General features: G+C 37.2%; 1 protein-coding gene across 1 annotated transcript in view; it reads left to right on the forward strand.

Annotated features, from left to right (window-relative positions):
- Window positions 1–1011: 1011 nt before the first annotated feature.
- PPP1R9A (protein phosphatase 1 regulatory subunit 9A) overlaps window positions 1012–16113 on the forward strand; it is a 313863-nt gene continuing 298761 nt past the window's right edge. The window contains exon 1 of the mRNA XM_089917647.1: window positions 1012–2678. Coding sequence (XP_089773773.1) covers window positions 1293–2678 — 1386 coding nt within the window. The 5' untranslated portion in view covers window positions 1012–1292. The remainder of the gene's footprint in view (window positions 2679–16113) is intronic.

Raw genomic sequence — 16113 nt, forward strand, 5'->3', positions numbered from 1 at the left:
CCACACTCTGAAGCCTTTCTTGTTTGTCTGCATGGGCCATGCATGCGTGCTGGGCCAGGAACCGAGTCTGGAGACGGTTTAAGTGAAAGTGTGTGCTTCCTCGTCTGATGGTGCGTGAGGGTGATAGGGCTCCGCCTAACATTAAAAAACAAAACAAAAACAAAATGAAAAATCTTTAGAACTACAACATCTGCTCCTCAGCGGATCTTGAAGTATTTGCTTGCTGGCATATTGATGTGAAATACAGCTGTGGGCTAGAGGAGACCAGCCAGCACGTATTGCGTTGTATTCTGAGCTTGTAGTAAGTTAGAGGCAAGTGTAATAAACAAATCAGGGCTATGAAAAGAGGTTTCATGGTCCTTAATTTTCTGATCCTCACGTTCTCATACATTTATTCCCATGATATCCTGTATCCCACTGTATAATTAATAATGTTCACTCTTAGGAAACTTCCAAATATTTGATGTGGTTCTGAACTTACAGTGAAACTTACTGCCATTTAAGAACTTTCTTCTGTTTGTTTTGGTCTGAAATTGCACTAGTGTTGTTTTGGGGATGCTGTAGATGAGAATATTGGACCAGAAGGAGTGAAATAAGCCTCTGTAGACACGTTTTGGAGTTTGTAAACATAGATTCTGAACTTTCAATTGTGCTTGTATAGAAAGAATAAGTTCTACCTGATGTGGAGAATCTCAAGTGAATTTCATTTTTCTGGACAGTTTGATGATTTCTTAAAGATCTAGGAACTGCTGGTTTCTTTTAAGGTCATTCACAAAACCAACCAAAACTTGGGCTAAAGTATTGCTTTGAAGTGTACTTATGTGTCACTTGTATGTGTGTATGTGTGTGATTTTGGTAGGGGTCTCAAGTTATGTTTGAAACAGCTTTGTTACCAAAGACCAATCAGAGTTATAACTTTTAAATTCTTGGCTTTGAAATTCCCATTTCAATATGTAATTTCTTCTTATTTGACATGTGGCCAAGCCACTTTGGAAAAAAAATGTATAATAGTTGACTGAACATAAATTCAGATAAGTAAATGAATTCAGAAATTCGTTCTTTTCTATTACAGATGAACCTCTAGTCTTGCTTTGAAAAAGCCATTTTGTGTAACTCTTGACTGCATAATTTCCTAATACACCTGTTGGGAGGATCACTGACACAGTATGCCATTTGAGAGGTACTTTTTCTTGACCAGATACTGGTGATTAGAGAAGAGAGGTGTTTTGTGGTTTTTTTTGTTTTTTTTTCCTGATCATTATGAACATTGGCTTTTCACCCCTGAAGTAAAAATGTTGAAAACCGAGTCTTCAGGTGAACGTACCACTCTCAGAAGTGCCTCTCCTCACAGGAATGCATATAGAACTGAGTTCCAGGCACTGAAAAGTACCTTTGACAAACCCAAGTCAGATGGGGAACAAAAAACAAAAGAAGGTGAGGGATCCCAGCAGAGCAGGGGAAGGAAATATGGCTCCAATGTCAACAGAATTAAAAATCTATTTATGCAGATGGGTATGGAACCCAGTGAGAATGCTGCAGTCATTGCCAAAACAAGGGGGAAAGGTGGATCTTCATCCCCTCAGAGGCGAATGAAGCCCAAAGAATTTCTGGAAAAAACAGATGGCTCAGTTGTTAAGTTGGAGTCCTCTGTTTCAGAACGAATTAGTAGATTTGACACAATGTACGATGGCCCTTCATATTCTAAGTTCACAGAAACTCGCAAGATGTTTGAGAGAAGTGTGCATGAATCAGGACAGAACAACCGCTATTCCCCAAAGAAGGAGAAAACTGGAGGGAGTGAACCTCAGGATGAATGGGGTGGTTCTAAGTCCAACAGAGGCAGTACTGATTCCTTGGACAGCCTTAGCTCCCGGACGGAGGCCGTCTCCCCGACTGTGAGTCAACTGAGTGCAGTATTGGAGAACACCGATTCCCCCAGTGCCATCATTTCTGAGAAGGCTGAGAACAGTGCATACTCAGTGACTGGGCATTATCCCCTGAATTTACCATCGGTTACTGTTACAAATCTTGACACCTTTGGGCAGCTTAAGGATTCTAATTCTTGGTCTCCTCCAAGCAAACACAGTGACGATGCAGAGGATGCTCAGAAGAGTAATACAACTCCAGTACTAGAAGTGGCTTCGAAAAGTACCTCTCTAGCTTCAGTGCCCAGTGAAGAGGCACAGCAGAGCAAGGAAGCCGAGGACTCCACATCTAACCAAGAGACTCCTGACAGAATTGACAGAGACATTCCTGAAGAACCTTGTGCTGAAAACAAGGCAGTTACAGAGCCTGAAATCCCTTCACCACAAAACGAAGACGCAGAAGCTCATTTGGTTGGGAGTGAGGCAGCAATGCAACAGAAGAAAGAACTTGCAGGTGGTGATTTTACCTCTGCTGATGCGTCTAGATTCAGTTGTGGAAGGGAAGTATTCGAAGATTCAAATAATTTTGGGAGCTCCCATGTTTACATGCACAGTGACTATAATATATATAGGGTGAGATCCAGGTATAATTCAGACTGGGGAGAAACAGGCACTGAACAGGATGAGCAGGAAGATAGTGATGAAAACAATTACTATCAACCTGATATGGAATACTCAGAAATCGTTGGGTTGCCAGAAGAAGAAGACATCCCGGCAAATAGGAAAATTAAGTTTAGTAGTGCTCCAATTAAGGTAAGTATATTTTCTCAGTTTGTTTTTGAAGTTTTTTCTAAGTTTTTTGTTTGTTTGTTTGTTTGTTTTTTAGTATTTGGGCCTGACTGTATGTAGACTAGCTTTGACAGCTATAAAGAATTCAAGGTTGTTGATATACACATGTTATCAGGTGATTTTAAAAGTTTGGAGTTTGAGAGATATTATTTCCTGATGTGCTTTATAGTTGTATAAACCAGTACTGAGTAATACTGAAGTTGAAGAAGTTTGGGGATTTTGAGAGACATTCCAATGGACGGGTGTATGAATAATATGAACACTGAAAACCAGGAGTGTTAGTTTGAAATAGAATTACTTCTTTAACTAGTTTTACTTGAAATTACCCATGAATAATAAAATTATCTGAATCGAAACACTGTAGGATATGAGGTATAATGTACAAAGGGAGAGTTATGATAACCTTGAAATAATATTCTTTATTTACTTGCTTAAAAAATCCGAGTTATCCCTTACTTAAGTGTAAGTGGATTGTGAGGAATGTTGGAACTTTTTTTTTTGTACTGCTACTTGGTAGTGAATGTTGGATTCGTGGAAATATGTTAGCGGACTTAAATACTTTAATTGGAAAGCTATGACTCTAAATAGCTTTGAGTTCAGAATTTGTTATATGGCTTTAAAATGAAATTGTGTGAAAGGATGTTAAATTGATTTGCCATTCATGGATTTATTTTTACCTCTTAAAATCTGGATAAATGCCAATTGAATTCAGACGCTCTATTCTAATGACTTCACTTAGTTAACATTTGGAATAGAAGAATAGCACAAAGTACATCCGCAGCGGGTGGTGAAACATTATTAGCTGATAATGGCAGTGGGACAGGAGGTGTTTGGTTGAGTATCAGAATCTCCTGGAGTGCTTTTTCAAAGTGTACTTGTCCATCGGCTCAGCCCCAAGATGCTGGCATGCCCTCCTAGGGGAATCTGGGGGCTTGTGGTGGCAGAATATGTAGTTTGAAACCACTTTCTAGGGGCTTTTAGCTTACACAGTGTGTATATATGATAGATTTGGAATTAGATCTGGTATCTTCTTAAATTTTCTCCTCAAAATCTAAAGTCACTGTCTATTGTTATTTCCATCTTATGAAACTTTCATATAAGGCTTTAAGATACATAATTTACCTAGCAAAGATAAATATGACCTTTCTGTAACTATGAAATAAACTAATAATCTATGAAATTATTTACTGGTGTTAGCAGGCAAAGTTTTCTTTCATAGTGTAAAGCAAAAGTTCTGGGTCAGAATGGGCCATGTCAAATTAAACTATGTTTGAAATAACTACTGGAGTTGTGAATCTAGTTTCTAAGTAAGCTAAGTTTCTCCGCTGCCCTTTCCCACCTTCCTTTGTCATTCTCTCCCCTACCCCCCAATGGTAGGTACTCTCTTTAGAGTTGCCTTTCCCTCAGGCCTATCCAGCAGCTTCTAAATTTCATCTTTTACATCCGCTTTGCAGGTGCTCCCCTTGGAACATCATCTTTTTACCCCTGAGGAAGAAAGCAATAAGATTAAATTGTTACGCATTGAGCAAGGCAGGAATAACTGAAATGAACTCTTCAGGGAGTTTGTTAAAACCAGTGGCTGACTCCCTAATGGGGGATAGCAGTTTATGAAAATTTGGCAACCAAATGGGGCACCAGCCTTGTATTTGGGTCCTATGATGCACAATATGTAAATGCATAGTAATAGGTTTAATGGATTTTAAAGGATTTGTCATTGAAATTTGGATGCTCTTTTGTGAACAAACCAGGTTTTGGGTGTGATACTTTGAAATTGAAGTGATTTTTTTTTTCCTGCCATTTATAACAATAAGCATTTTGTCTCTGAATTTTCACGTAATAGATTGTGTATTTCACGTAACCAGGAATGAACTAGATTACATACATTTAAGTTCAACACATTTCATTAAGAATATGGATCAAGCATCAGATTTGTGAAAGATAATGTGCTGCGTTTTAGTGGGCAGTTAACAGTACTAGTTGGAGTGGATTAAGTTTGCAAACAGAAGATTCATTTTTAGCCCTTTGTAATGAATAAGACACTCTTTCTTGTTCCCATTGTTTAACATGTAAGTGGATTCACTTGGAAATTTTGAGCGCTACTTTTCTACTGGTGATGATGGTAGTGTTCAGATTATTCTCCAGTTAAGATTTTTGCCTCAGAGAGTGGTAATAATTAAATTCAGTAAGTGTTTATTGAAGGCTTATCATATGTCTATTCTCATGCTGTTAGCTGCAGAGGACACAAAAATCTATAAGGTTCCCTCTTTCCTCTGTGAGCTTGTAGAGTCAATTCTTAAACACATGGTATTTAAAACCCATGAAACACAGTGTGAAAACCTGTGCTGAAATGTCTAATGTCCTATGAGTACTTTAACTGTTCTTGGCTATACTAAATGCATGGAGTGAACAGGATTTGGTAGATCATTTGGAAGGGAATACACTCAGCCATTCCCTATATGTGTTTCCTTATTCTTTTTATAAATATATATTTATGGAATGGAAGTTATGATTTCCAACTTAAATCTTTTCCTTTGAAACTGAAACACATTCCCTATTTTAGAAGTAACAGGGAGCATATTCCTTACAGAAATGATTTTTAGAACTTTTACATTCTTTTTCCGATAGTCTCATCTTATTCTTCACTAGAGTTAAACATTCTCAACACTTTTGGTCTTTTGTTTTAGATCTTGTGTGTGTGAGACAATGTCCTCAGTTTCTATTTCAGTTCTTCTATAGATGTTTTAAATAGATATTTCCCTAAGATGTCTTAAATCTGAACCTAGAAAAATATCAAAATAATAGCTGATCTTTCCTGTGTAGTATATCCCTTATGTATAATTGTTGGTGACTTTTAGAAATGGTCAGATCGTTTCTTAATGGATAGGTTAATGTGTTTCATAGTGTCATGGAAAGTTAGAATGGAATTAATAATAGAAAATGTAAAATCCAACTTCGAGATATGGAATGAGGGAGTGTTAGGAAGATGCTAATTTGAGATGTGGAATTATACCTTCATTCTCAGGAATTTCTCAGAACCAAGGAATTGAATTAAATTTGTCTTAGATAAATCAAAGATAGAAAGGGTGACATTTAAAATTATTTTTTCTATTAATTCAGAACATTTATTGAGCCCTTACTATGTGTCAGGAACAATGCAAATGTAATAAATACATAAAATGACTGGAGCTGATCAAGTCAGGAACCGGTGGTCAGTGGGAGGTGTACAGCCCATTAAGTTCGCTTCTTCGGTCATTCTGCTCAACTCTGTTCTTGGATGATCTTTCTAAGATCATCACTGCAATCTTGTTAAGGAAGTCATGACTCTTTTTCTGTTTTTGGTAGCCTTATGTCCTTTGGATTGGTGTTCTTGAAACATAGCATATCTGAAAAAGGTTATTTTCCTAATTCCCAGCAAGATGAAATTGCTGGGTTAATGTTGGGATACTTAATGCTATACTCTTCTGTGTGTTTTCTCAAGTTGCCTCGAGCTTTACAGAGCTGGTGTTCAAAGGAGAGTCACCAAGGGCAGCAATGCTTCTCTGAGACTTACATGATAGTTGTTGAAAATGGGTTTCTTAGCATTCTCTCCCTCTTTTGGGGCTCTGAGTTATTGTCAGGGGGTACACAAGGCCTTTTATTCAGGATGGTGTTCTGAGCATAGTTCTGAAATCCAAATTTCTGTCTTTGTGCAGCGTTCTCTTTCTAACAGTCCTGCTCAGTGCTTCTAAACTTGAATTTGCATATCAATCACCTGGGGACCTTTTAAAATGCATATTTCTTATTCAGTAGTTGTTTTGTAGGAAATTACCTTGATGCAATGGTTAGCCTCCAAGTACACTCCCAGCTATCCTGGAGGTATGGAATAGATAGGCTCAGCAACCAAATTTAAATGCTTGAATCACACGATTTATCAAATTAGTTTAAAACACACAGCCAGAAGCAAGAGGAAAGCAGTGGGGGGTAAGTTAACACACTTAAGGTGCAAAAGAGATTGGACTCACTACCTGAGTCCTGGGTACACAAAATTCATGTGTCCTGTCCCTCTCTCTTTTGTATCAGCCTTTCCCATTGATGGTGTGGTTATGAGGGCTAGAGTTGATATTTGAGCAAGAACTCCACAGACTCATGATGCCCTTAGCATCGTACTTCCTGGGATACATACTTGCTGTATGGAAGAGAGTGGGGACAAGTACACTTAGATACAGCTGTAGCTTTGCCAGTTTGCCTGCTGATGAGCCATGGGCATTATTTGCATTTCTTGGTTAGAGCACCTGTGGGTCCAGAATAGGATCATACTGGGTGGCGATATGGAGATGGCATACCTGTCAGACCAGAGATGATATGGTAATGACTTGGTCTTTCCAGCCCTTTCTGTCTACAAGTAAATCTCTTGTTTGTTCCACAATATTTTCTACTTTGGAATGTCTTACAGGTTACTAACTTATGTATTTTTAACATATCTTGTAACTTTTGTCTTGGCCTTACAAGCTCTCATTATCTATACTTAACTGAGTCTCTGAGTATTAGCTCACTTACCATCAGTGATTATCACTTCTTAGAGTTTCATCCATTCCATTTGTTTTCTTGACCTTTATAACAGAATTTGATATTCTCAAGGAATATAGCAAACTCTCAAACAGTAGGTCTGGGGTGAGATTTTGCATTTCTAACAAGCTGTCAAGTTGGTGCTGATGCTGCTGGTCACTATTTGGAGTATGATTTTGAAGTATAATCTTCTGGCTTCTGAAAGGGGCTTGTAACAAAATGTTGGGGAAGCTCACTTAACAGATTTGCTTTACAGATGGGTCTGCTGTAGCTGGTTGTATGGGATAATATTCTTTGAAGATGAAACAGGTGTAAATTTGTAAAGTGCATGAAGCGCTCTGTTTCTGGATACCAAAGTGGATTATGAGCCCTAAATTCATAAGGAGTTTGGGTCATTAAAAAGTCATATCTTGGACTCTTTGTGTGGTCTAAGTGGTTTTTTTTTTTTTTTAATTAATTATTTATTTATTTATTTTTGACTGCGTTGGGTCTTCATTGCTGCGTGGGCTTTTCTCGAGTTGTGGCAGGCAGGGACTACTCTTCGTTGCGGTGCGTGGGCCTCTCATTGCAGTGGCTTCTCTTGTTGTGGAGCACGGGCTCTAGGTCCGTGGACTTCAGTAGTTGTGGCATGGGGGCTTAGTAGTTGTAGCTTGTGAGCTCTAGAGCGCAGGCTCAGTAGTGGTGGCGCATGGGCTTAGTTGATCCGCGGCACGTGGGATCTTCCCGGACCAGGGATTGAACCTGTGTCCCCTGCATTAGCAGGCAGATTCTTATCCACTGCACACCAGGGAAGCACAGTGGTCTAAGTTTTTACTTATAAAAGGACAGGAGTAGGAAGTTCTTGATAGCCTCAGAAATTCCATCTCTCTCATTCTTTTGGAAGCCTAAATTTAAAAACTTCTAGAGAGAGTATAAGCATCATCATCTTATATAGCTTGCTTTTATTTGGATAACATTTAAATTGAACTTCCTTTTAAAATTTGACGGTTTATAAATTATGGTTTATAACCAGGTAAATAAGTCAAATATTTTAATGTACTGTGTAAAATCAAATAATGAATAGTTATTGAATGACCCCTTTTCTAATGCCGCGTGGGTCTACCTCTTTTTTTTTTTTCACTGAACATTGGTCATTTAGTATTTAAAAGAGATTCTTTTCTACAGCAGACTATTATAGATGTTTGCCGGCATTTATTTGTAGTAGAAAGATTTAAAGTTTCTTGCTTTTTGTGTCATCAACAATATTTTTTATTCCCCTCTAAATTTCCTCACAAAGGATGCTAGTGTTGGGGTAATGGACTTTAAAGACAAGAGGCTGAATTTGGGGGAAAATAACTTTCTATTATGTCATCCATACATTGTTTACTTTATTAATCCAGTCACATGCCGGTCAGCAGTAATTTGATTTAAATCTCGTCTGCATTAGACTTTTTTCTAACATCTTCTTCACCACTCAAAAAGAAAAAGGCTTCAGAATTTCTATAGAAAAACACATTTATATACAGGATAAATTCTGTATAAACAAAACAAATATTGTTATGTTAAACTCTGAATATCATTTATTGATTTTTGTGCTGTTATCTAATTTATTTACTATTTTTTCTTAATTTCCTATGCTCTTCCTTTTTGGATCTATTTCATTTTTGTTCTTTTGCTTCATTATATTCTACAGTTTTCATTTTGAATAGGAGAATACTTTTCAAGTAATGCTTCATATTTTTTCTTTCTGGTCACTTTAAAAAATTTCCCTGGTTCTAATCTCTTCCTCTTGGTTTGTGACATAGAAACTTAAAGATGAAAAATACTTAAGGGTAATTTAGTGTAATTGCCCCACTCACTTCAGTTAGCCCTTCAATAGCATATTGCTGACAGATGATCATTCAGCTTCTGCTTGAATAATTCCACTTATGGGGAGTTTATTATTTTTCAAGGCAAAAGGAAAGAAGTAGGGACATGTGTGTGTGTGTGTGTATGTGCGTGCGTGCTCTTATATTTGTTTATTTTCATTTGTTTTTATTTTTTAATTTTATTTTTTCTCTTTTTCTTTTTTTATTTGTTTTTAATTTGCAATTTTCTATTAAGATAAAATTCAAGTAACATAAAATTCACCATCTTCAAGTGTACAATTCAGCGGTTTTCAGTATATTCACTATGTTGTGCAACCAGCACTATTATCTAATTCTAGAATATTTCCATCACCCTAGAAAGAAACCCTGTGCCTGTTAGCAGTCACTCCTAATTCCCCTTCTTCCCACGTTTTCTGGCAAGCACTAATCTAGTTTCTGTCTCTGTGGATTTGCCTTTTCTGGACAGTTCATATAAATGGGATCCGGGGCATGCTTTTTAAAGGGAGTGTAGGAGACGCAATGAGTATGGCGTGAGATATGTTAAAATTTAAGATACCATGAGGGCAGCAGACCTTAGGAAGGTCTAGAGAGCAAGGATAAAGGAATTTTGGGATGGTGACATGGTCTTAAGATGAAGTGGCAATGTGGGGACAACAAATGCTGCCTGCCTGTTAATGCAGTTCATGGAGAGAAAGAAGACAGGAAGCTGAAGTAACAGCAGGATCCAGAAAGGGATGAGCATATTTGTTAACTGAAGAAGACTAGTGTACGGGGCAAAGAGGATGGTTAGAATCACTCCCTACCTTGGGACACTGCACTTTTCTTCACATAATCTGAAATTGCTGTTGATGAAGCTAAGTGATTGCTTCAGCATAGTGTATCTTTAAAGGCACAAAAGCGCTAATGCCAATTTTCATCTTTACATTGGTCTTTTCTAGCATGCGGAGACCCTTGCCCTTTTGTAATGACCTGATGCTTATTTCCATCCTACTGCTCTTAAGTTCTTGCTTTCATTATTCTTTTACGTTGATTGGAATTGTTCATGGACAGACTTCACTCTTTATTTTAAAAATTCTCCTCTTCCTTCAGTACTTCAATATAGATTTTATATGCCATACTTGCTATTATCTGTACTATAACCATGTATGAGATAAGTCATTTTGGGCAGGCACTTATTTAATTTATTGCACATTGTCAACTAAAGTATATTATATACACCACTGTTAAATATTATTAATTGATAATGAAAGTAACACCAAAAGTTTCTTGATATTCTGTAAACTTGGACAAATCTACGTCTTGAGGCTTTGGTTTTCTTATTCGTAATTGAGGCTCTCTTACTTTTAGTTTATCACTAAGACCTCTTCTGAGCTTTAACCTCTTGTTATCTTCATTATCTCTTAACATATTTGTACAGTACCATTATCATAAATATTTGTGCTGTTATTTCAAAGGGAAAAATTTGAACATCTTTTGTTGAAATTTCAAAATGAAGAAGTTATATTAAATTGCTCTTGGGAATGTTATATATGCTATAGATTATAGTAGAAACTTTAAGATGATTAAAAGGTTAAATCCAACGGAGTACATTTTGATAAAGTGGCTTTTAGAGCAACTCGACTTTTGAAAGTGTGGCTTGAACTATATATTGAAATACCTTGCTGAGGAACCTACGAATAAAGAAAGAAATGTTTTGTAATATAGTTGCTGACATATTAATTGCTTCACTCACTGTTGTTCTGGAAATAGCTTCACAGCACTGTTCAACATGATTGAGATATCGATAACCTTTTGCACGATTCCCAATTTTTTAGCCAAACTTGCTCTCTCTTTCTCAGGCCCCTATCCTTACAAAAAGGACAATGAAATAGGCAGAGTATATAAAGATATTTGGAAATTTTATATTTTAGGAGGACCAAAGTCTTGTTGCTTATTTAATATATTTCAGAGGGACTAAAAAAAGAGTTTGTACAGTCAAACTATTCCATATATATTTATGTGTGAAGAAAAGTGGTTTTAAATGGACCGGCTCACAGACATGTTATCCTCTTTCTCTCTTTTTTTAAGTCAGATAATGAATGAGTTTTGTTCTGGGGAAAGCTAATCTTCCACATTATTTTCTGTGCCAGATGAAATACAGTGGGCTAGGTTGGGACACATAGTGGTTAACAAGGGTCAGAAAGATAAACAGAATGGTGACCTGGGAGAGTCCAGGTGAGAGGCTTCGAGAGTAGGTATTTGGTGTTTCTCCCTTGATGCTTTTAGACTGGTGTGATCCTGAGAAACTGTATGGCTTTGTGCCTTGAGTCTGTCACGGTCCAGTGAGGGGGACCTTTCCCTTTCTTCCACTTCAGATCTCTTCTCCAAAAGTTGCTTTTTACTTCTCTTCTGTCAGAACATATGTCAGGATAGAGCTTCGTGGAGGGTACATTCATACTGCAAAATTTGTCTAATCTTGATACAAGGATTTTAAATAGTACTCAAAGTGAAAGTTGCCTATTCAGGCTTTTGAAGGGTTTTCCTTCACTGTAAGCGACCTCAATAGAGGAGGGAGAAAAACAGGTTTATTGGTTGGTTTTTAAGGTCTACTTGTGAGTCAGTGCTGTATTGATGGGTTCTTTTTACTAAGCACTTGTTTCAGATAAAATGGATGTGCAAAGTTGTTTTGTAAGAAAGAAACAGACATAAATTCACACTTTTCATTATGAATCAACTATTGTATTTTTTTTAAAGAACCCATTCCTAGAGATACAAACTTATTTATGTATAAAATAAGTAAAGAAGGAAGTTACATTGTACAGCACAGAGAAATATAGCCATTATTTTGTAATAACTTTAAATGGAGCAGAATCTATAAAAATATTGAATCACTATGTTTTACACGTGAAACTAATGTAATAGTGTAAATGAACTATACTTCAATAAAAAAATTAAAAGAAAAGAAACCATTCCTCAGAGGAAAGGCAAAACTTACTATAGGGTGTTTGACTGTCATCTTGTGCACCAATATGTAAAACGTAATTATTATTATTATTTTTTGGCCGGGCTGCACGGCTTGCAGGATCTTAGCTCCCCAACCAGGGATCAAGCCCATGCCCCCTGCGGTGGAAGCATGGAATTCTAACCACTGGACCGCCAGGAAATTCCCAGTGCATCGGTTTTAACATATGAATGCCCAAAGCATACATTTCCTCTTAGAAATTTTAAGACTGAGCAGTGAACATTAAAACAAACACACAGGGCTTCCCTGGTGGCGCAGTGGTTGAGAGTCCGTCTGTCAATGCAGGGGACACGGGTTCGTGCCCCGGTCCGGGAAGATCCCACAAGCCGCGGAGCGGCTGGGCCCGTGAGCCATGGCCGCTGAGGAGCCTGTGCTCCGCAACGGGAGAGGCCACGGCAGTGAGGCCCGCGTACCGAAAAACAAACAAACAAACAAACACACAAATCTTATGAAACATAGAAGCTGAACCAGAAATGAAAATCTGTGATACAATAGGGAAAGCAGAATACAAGAATGTTAATATATAGTTCAGGTCTTCATTGACTTTTTTTTTTTTTTTTTTTTTTTTTGCGGTACGCGGGCCTTTCACTGTTGTGGCCTCTCCCGCTGCGGAGCACAGGCTCCAGACGCGCAGGCTCAGCGGCCATGGCTCACGGGCCCAGCCGCTCCGCGGCATGTGGGATCTTCCCGGACCGGGGCACGAACCCATGTCCCCTGCATTGGCAGGCGGACTTTCAACCACTGCGCCACCAGGGAAGCCCTTCATTGATTTTTGATACATGTGCAAAACACATTATGTTTTGTTTCAATGTTAAATTAACGTCGAAAGGGAATTAACCCTATATTTCTTGGTCAGCATCTAGAATTATCTATGATTATTTATTTAGAATAGATTCCTAAAATATTTTAAAGCCTTTGATACACATAGCCTGAATTATTATTCCAACAGATTTTATCAGTTTATAATTAGCATTGCACTGGAATGGTTTTCTCACAATCCCTGTACTAGCACTTGGTATTATATATATGCTTTATAGTTTTCAGCTTATTAGGTTTCTCATAATTTCTGTGTATTATGTTGATTTATTGGTGAGGTTGAATGTTTTCTTGTGTTTACAGGCAATTTTTGGATATGAATTTTGGGTGGTGTTTACTGCCTTTTTTTGTCAATGATTGTTAGTAAGGAGTATATCAAAGTGTTATTTGCCTCCGTAGAAAGTTAAAAGAACTCACATATTCAATAATAGGGGAATGGTTAAATTCATTATGATATATATATACATACATATAGTGTAATAATATAAAGCTGTTATAAATCAAGTTTTCTAAAATTTTTAAATATGAGAAATATTTTGCAATATACTATAGAATAAAAAGACTGGTTAAATATTTAGTATGCATTTTTATCACAATTTTAGTTTTAAAACTAAAAGACTGAGCAAAGACTGAAAGTGCATATAGCAAAATGTTACCTCTGGTAATTTCTGGATGCAGAGAATAAAGGTGATGTTTATAAAATTATTTTAATTTTTCTAGATTTACTAAATTTTCTACAATGATGATATATTACTTTAATTATAAAGAAAAAGAAATGGGGGACACATTTGGAACAATCAGCAATACCAACTCTATTTTTTTGTTTGTTTATTTTATTTATTTTTAATTTTTTGGCTGTGCCACGTGGCATGCAGGATCTTAGTTCCTCTGACCAGGGATGAAACCCACGTCCCCTGCAGTGGAAGCGCAGAGTCTTAACCACTGGACCGCCAGGGAAGTCCCTAACAACTCTAAAATTGACAAAAACTTAAAAAAATACTGCCTGTGATTCTAATAATTAATTTTTAATGTAATTTTCTTTGGAGGTCACAGAGAAAAATTTTGGGGTATAAATTTATGGAATACTGAAGAAGGTGTTGGTTTAAGAAAATGAGTGGACTTTTGACAGTTGAATTCCTTAAGCGCATACTTTCTAATCCTTGGTAAAATTGATCCCATATTTGTGGCTAAGCTTGTAAGTATTATGTGGGGTAGGACTTTCTAATGAATTTTAAATTATGATGATAATACTTGCATAGGTGTTAGATATTTTCTTTGAATTGCTGTTGTCTGTATGATATCCTAACGTGTTACTTAAAATGTGCTTTTAAAAACTGGGCATATATTCTGGATCTGAAGTAAAAAACATGTTAATGCATAGTCTTACTCAAAATAATACATATTTGTTGAAAGAAAGCCTAAGAATTCTCCCTTGTGAGATCACATCTTTCTTTTGGGTCTATTAAATTATTGAGCCTTAACAGGCTTTGTCTTTCAGAAGCTGAGAGTAGAGATGTCAAGTTTAGTATCTTGCCTGTATGTAATCCTATGAAAACACTTGCATGCACTCAGTTAAAAATGGGATTTTGTGTCCTAGGTCTCCACAGCATCCTTTTGAATATGTTTTCTAAAACACCAGGCAATATGTAGTTTCCTGTTGTTATTCTTAACAAAAGTTTTAGCTGAAAAGATTGATTTGATATATGATTAGAGTATATGGTAGTATATAATATTTTTAGTTAGCATCAAAGGGTCAGTTACCCTCATGCACTGGATAGTGTTGTACCTATGAAAAGTTTTGGTAGTATATAAATGATAAGAAAAATATTTTTTGGGGTGGCAGAGTTTTCTGAAATCAGAATGTTAAAGTGTTGCTTTTGGCCTAATTAGATCAGCTGATAAATCTTACAGTTTCAAGCAATTCCAGCATTTTATAAGTTCTGGTGAAGTCCTTTAAACTGCCTTACTATATAATCTGGTGCTGCATTATCATTTTTCATTAAGTATACTTAAACCTTACTGTGATATGGCTAATAAATTCTATTTGTACTTTATTGAATACTGAATTTATAATAGTACTACTTAGATAAGTACTACATACATAATTGTAAGTAGTATTTAAAGGAAAGAGGGCAACATTATTAGGTACTCAACCAAGTTTGAGATGAGACTTGTGTTTTTCCATTGGGGACTGTGATGCTTGTGGAATTTTTATGTTGCTGGTTCCTTCTCTGAATAATGAGTTCTGTGAGTAATATATTTAAGGAACTAGAGAGCTCTCAGTAGATTGCTCCACTTGTAGAAGTAGCAATTAGAAGTTTTAGTTTGAAGTTACTTGGGTTTGGCACTTATTGTTTTGTGAAATTCTTACCCTTAATCTAGAAATGAATCATTGACTGAGTAGTTGATCCCTGTCACTGGAGGATGGTGGAAATAAGCTGTAAATATTGACACAAAATACTTTTTTAGTTGTCTTTTTTCCATGTCATGTATTTAATGTTTAAGTAATATATTAGTCAGTGTTCTCCAGAGAAACAGAACCAATACGATGTGTGTATGTGTGTATTTGTGTATGTGTGTGTATAGATAGATATCGAGAGAGAGAGGGAGAGAGAGAAAAAGAGAAAGAAATAGAGATGTTTAAGGATTTGGCTCACGTGATTATGGAGGCTGGCAAGTCCAAGATCTGCAGGGTGGGCTGGTGGGCTGGAGACCCAGGGAAGAACTGATGTTGCAGTTTAAGTCTAAAAGCTATCAAAGTGGAGACCTAGGGAAGGACCCAGGCTAGAGGCTCAGGGTGTAAGTTCAGACGCTGTCTGCTGGAGAATTTCTTTTTGCTTAGGGGAAGTCAGTCTTGTTCTATTCAGGCCTTCAACTGATTGGATGAGGCCCACCCACATTATGGAGGGCAAGCTGCTTTACTTAAAGTCAACCAGTTTAAATGTTAATCTCAATCAAAAATATCCTTGCAGGGACTTCCCTGGTGGTGCAGTGGTTTAGAATCTGCCTGCCAATGCAGGGGACACGGGTTCGAGCCCCGGTCTGGGAAGATCCCACGTGCCACAGAGCAACTAAGCCCATGTGCCACAACTACTGAGCCTGTGCTCTAGAGCCCGTGAGCCACAACTACTGAGCCTGTGTGCCACAACTCTTGAAGCTCACATGCCTAGAGCCCATGCTCCGCAACAAG

Source organism: Delphinapterus leucas, chromosome 9 (assembly GCF_059928025.1).
Source record: "Delphinapterus leucas isolate spDelLeu-1000000601 "Yukka" chromosome 9, BTC_Dleu_Yukka2, whole genome shotgun sequence".
NCBI lineage: Eukaryota > Metazoa > Chordata > Mammalia > Artiodactyla > Monodontidae > Delphinapterus > Delphinapterus leucas.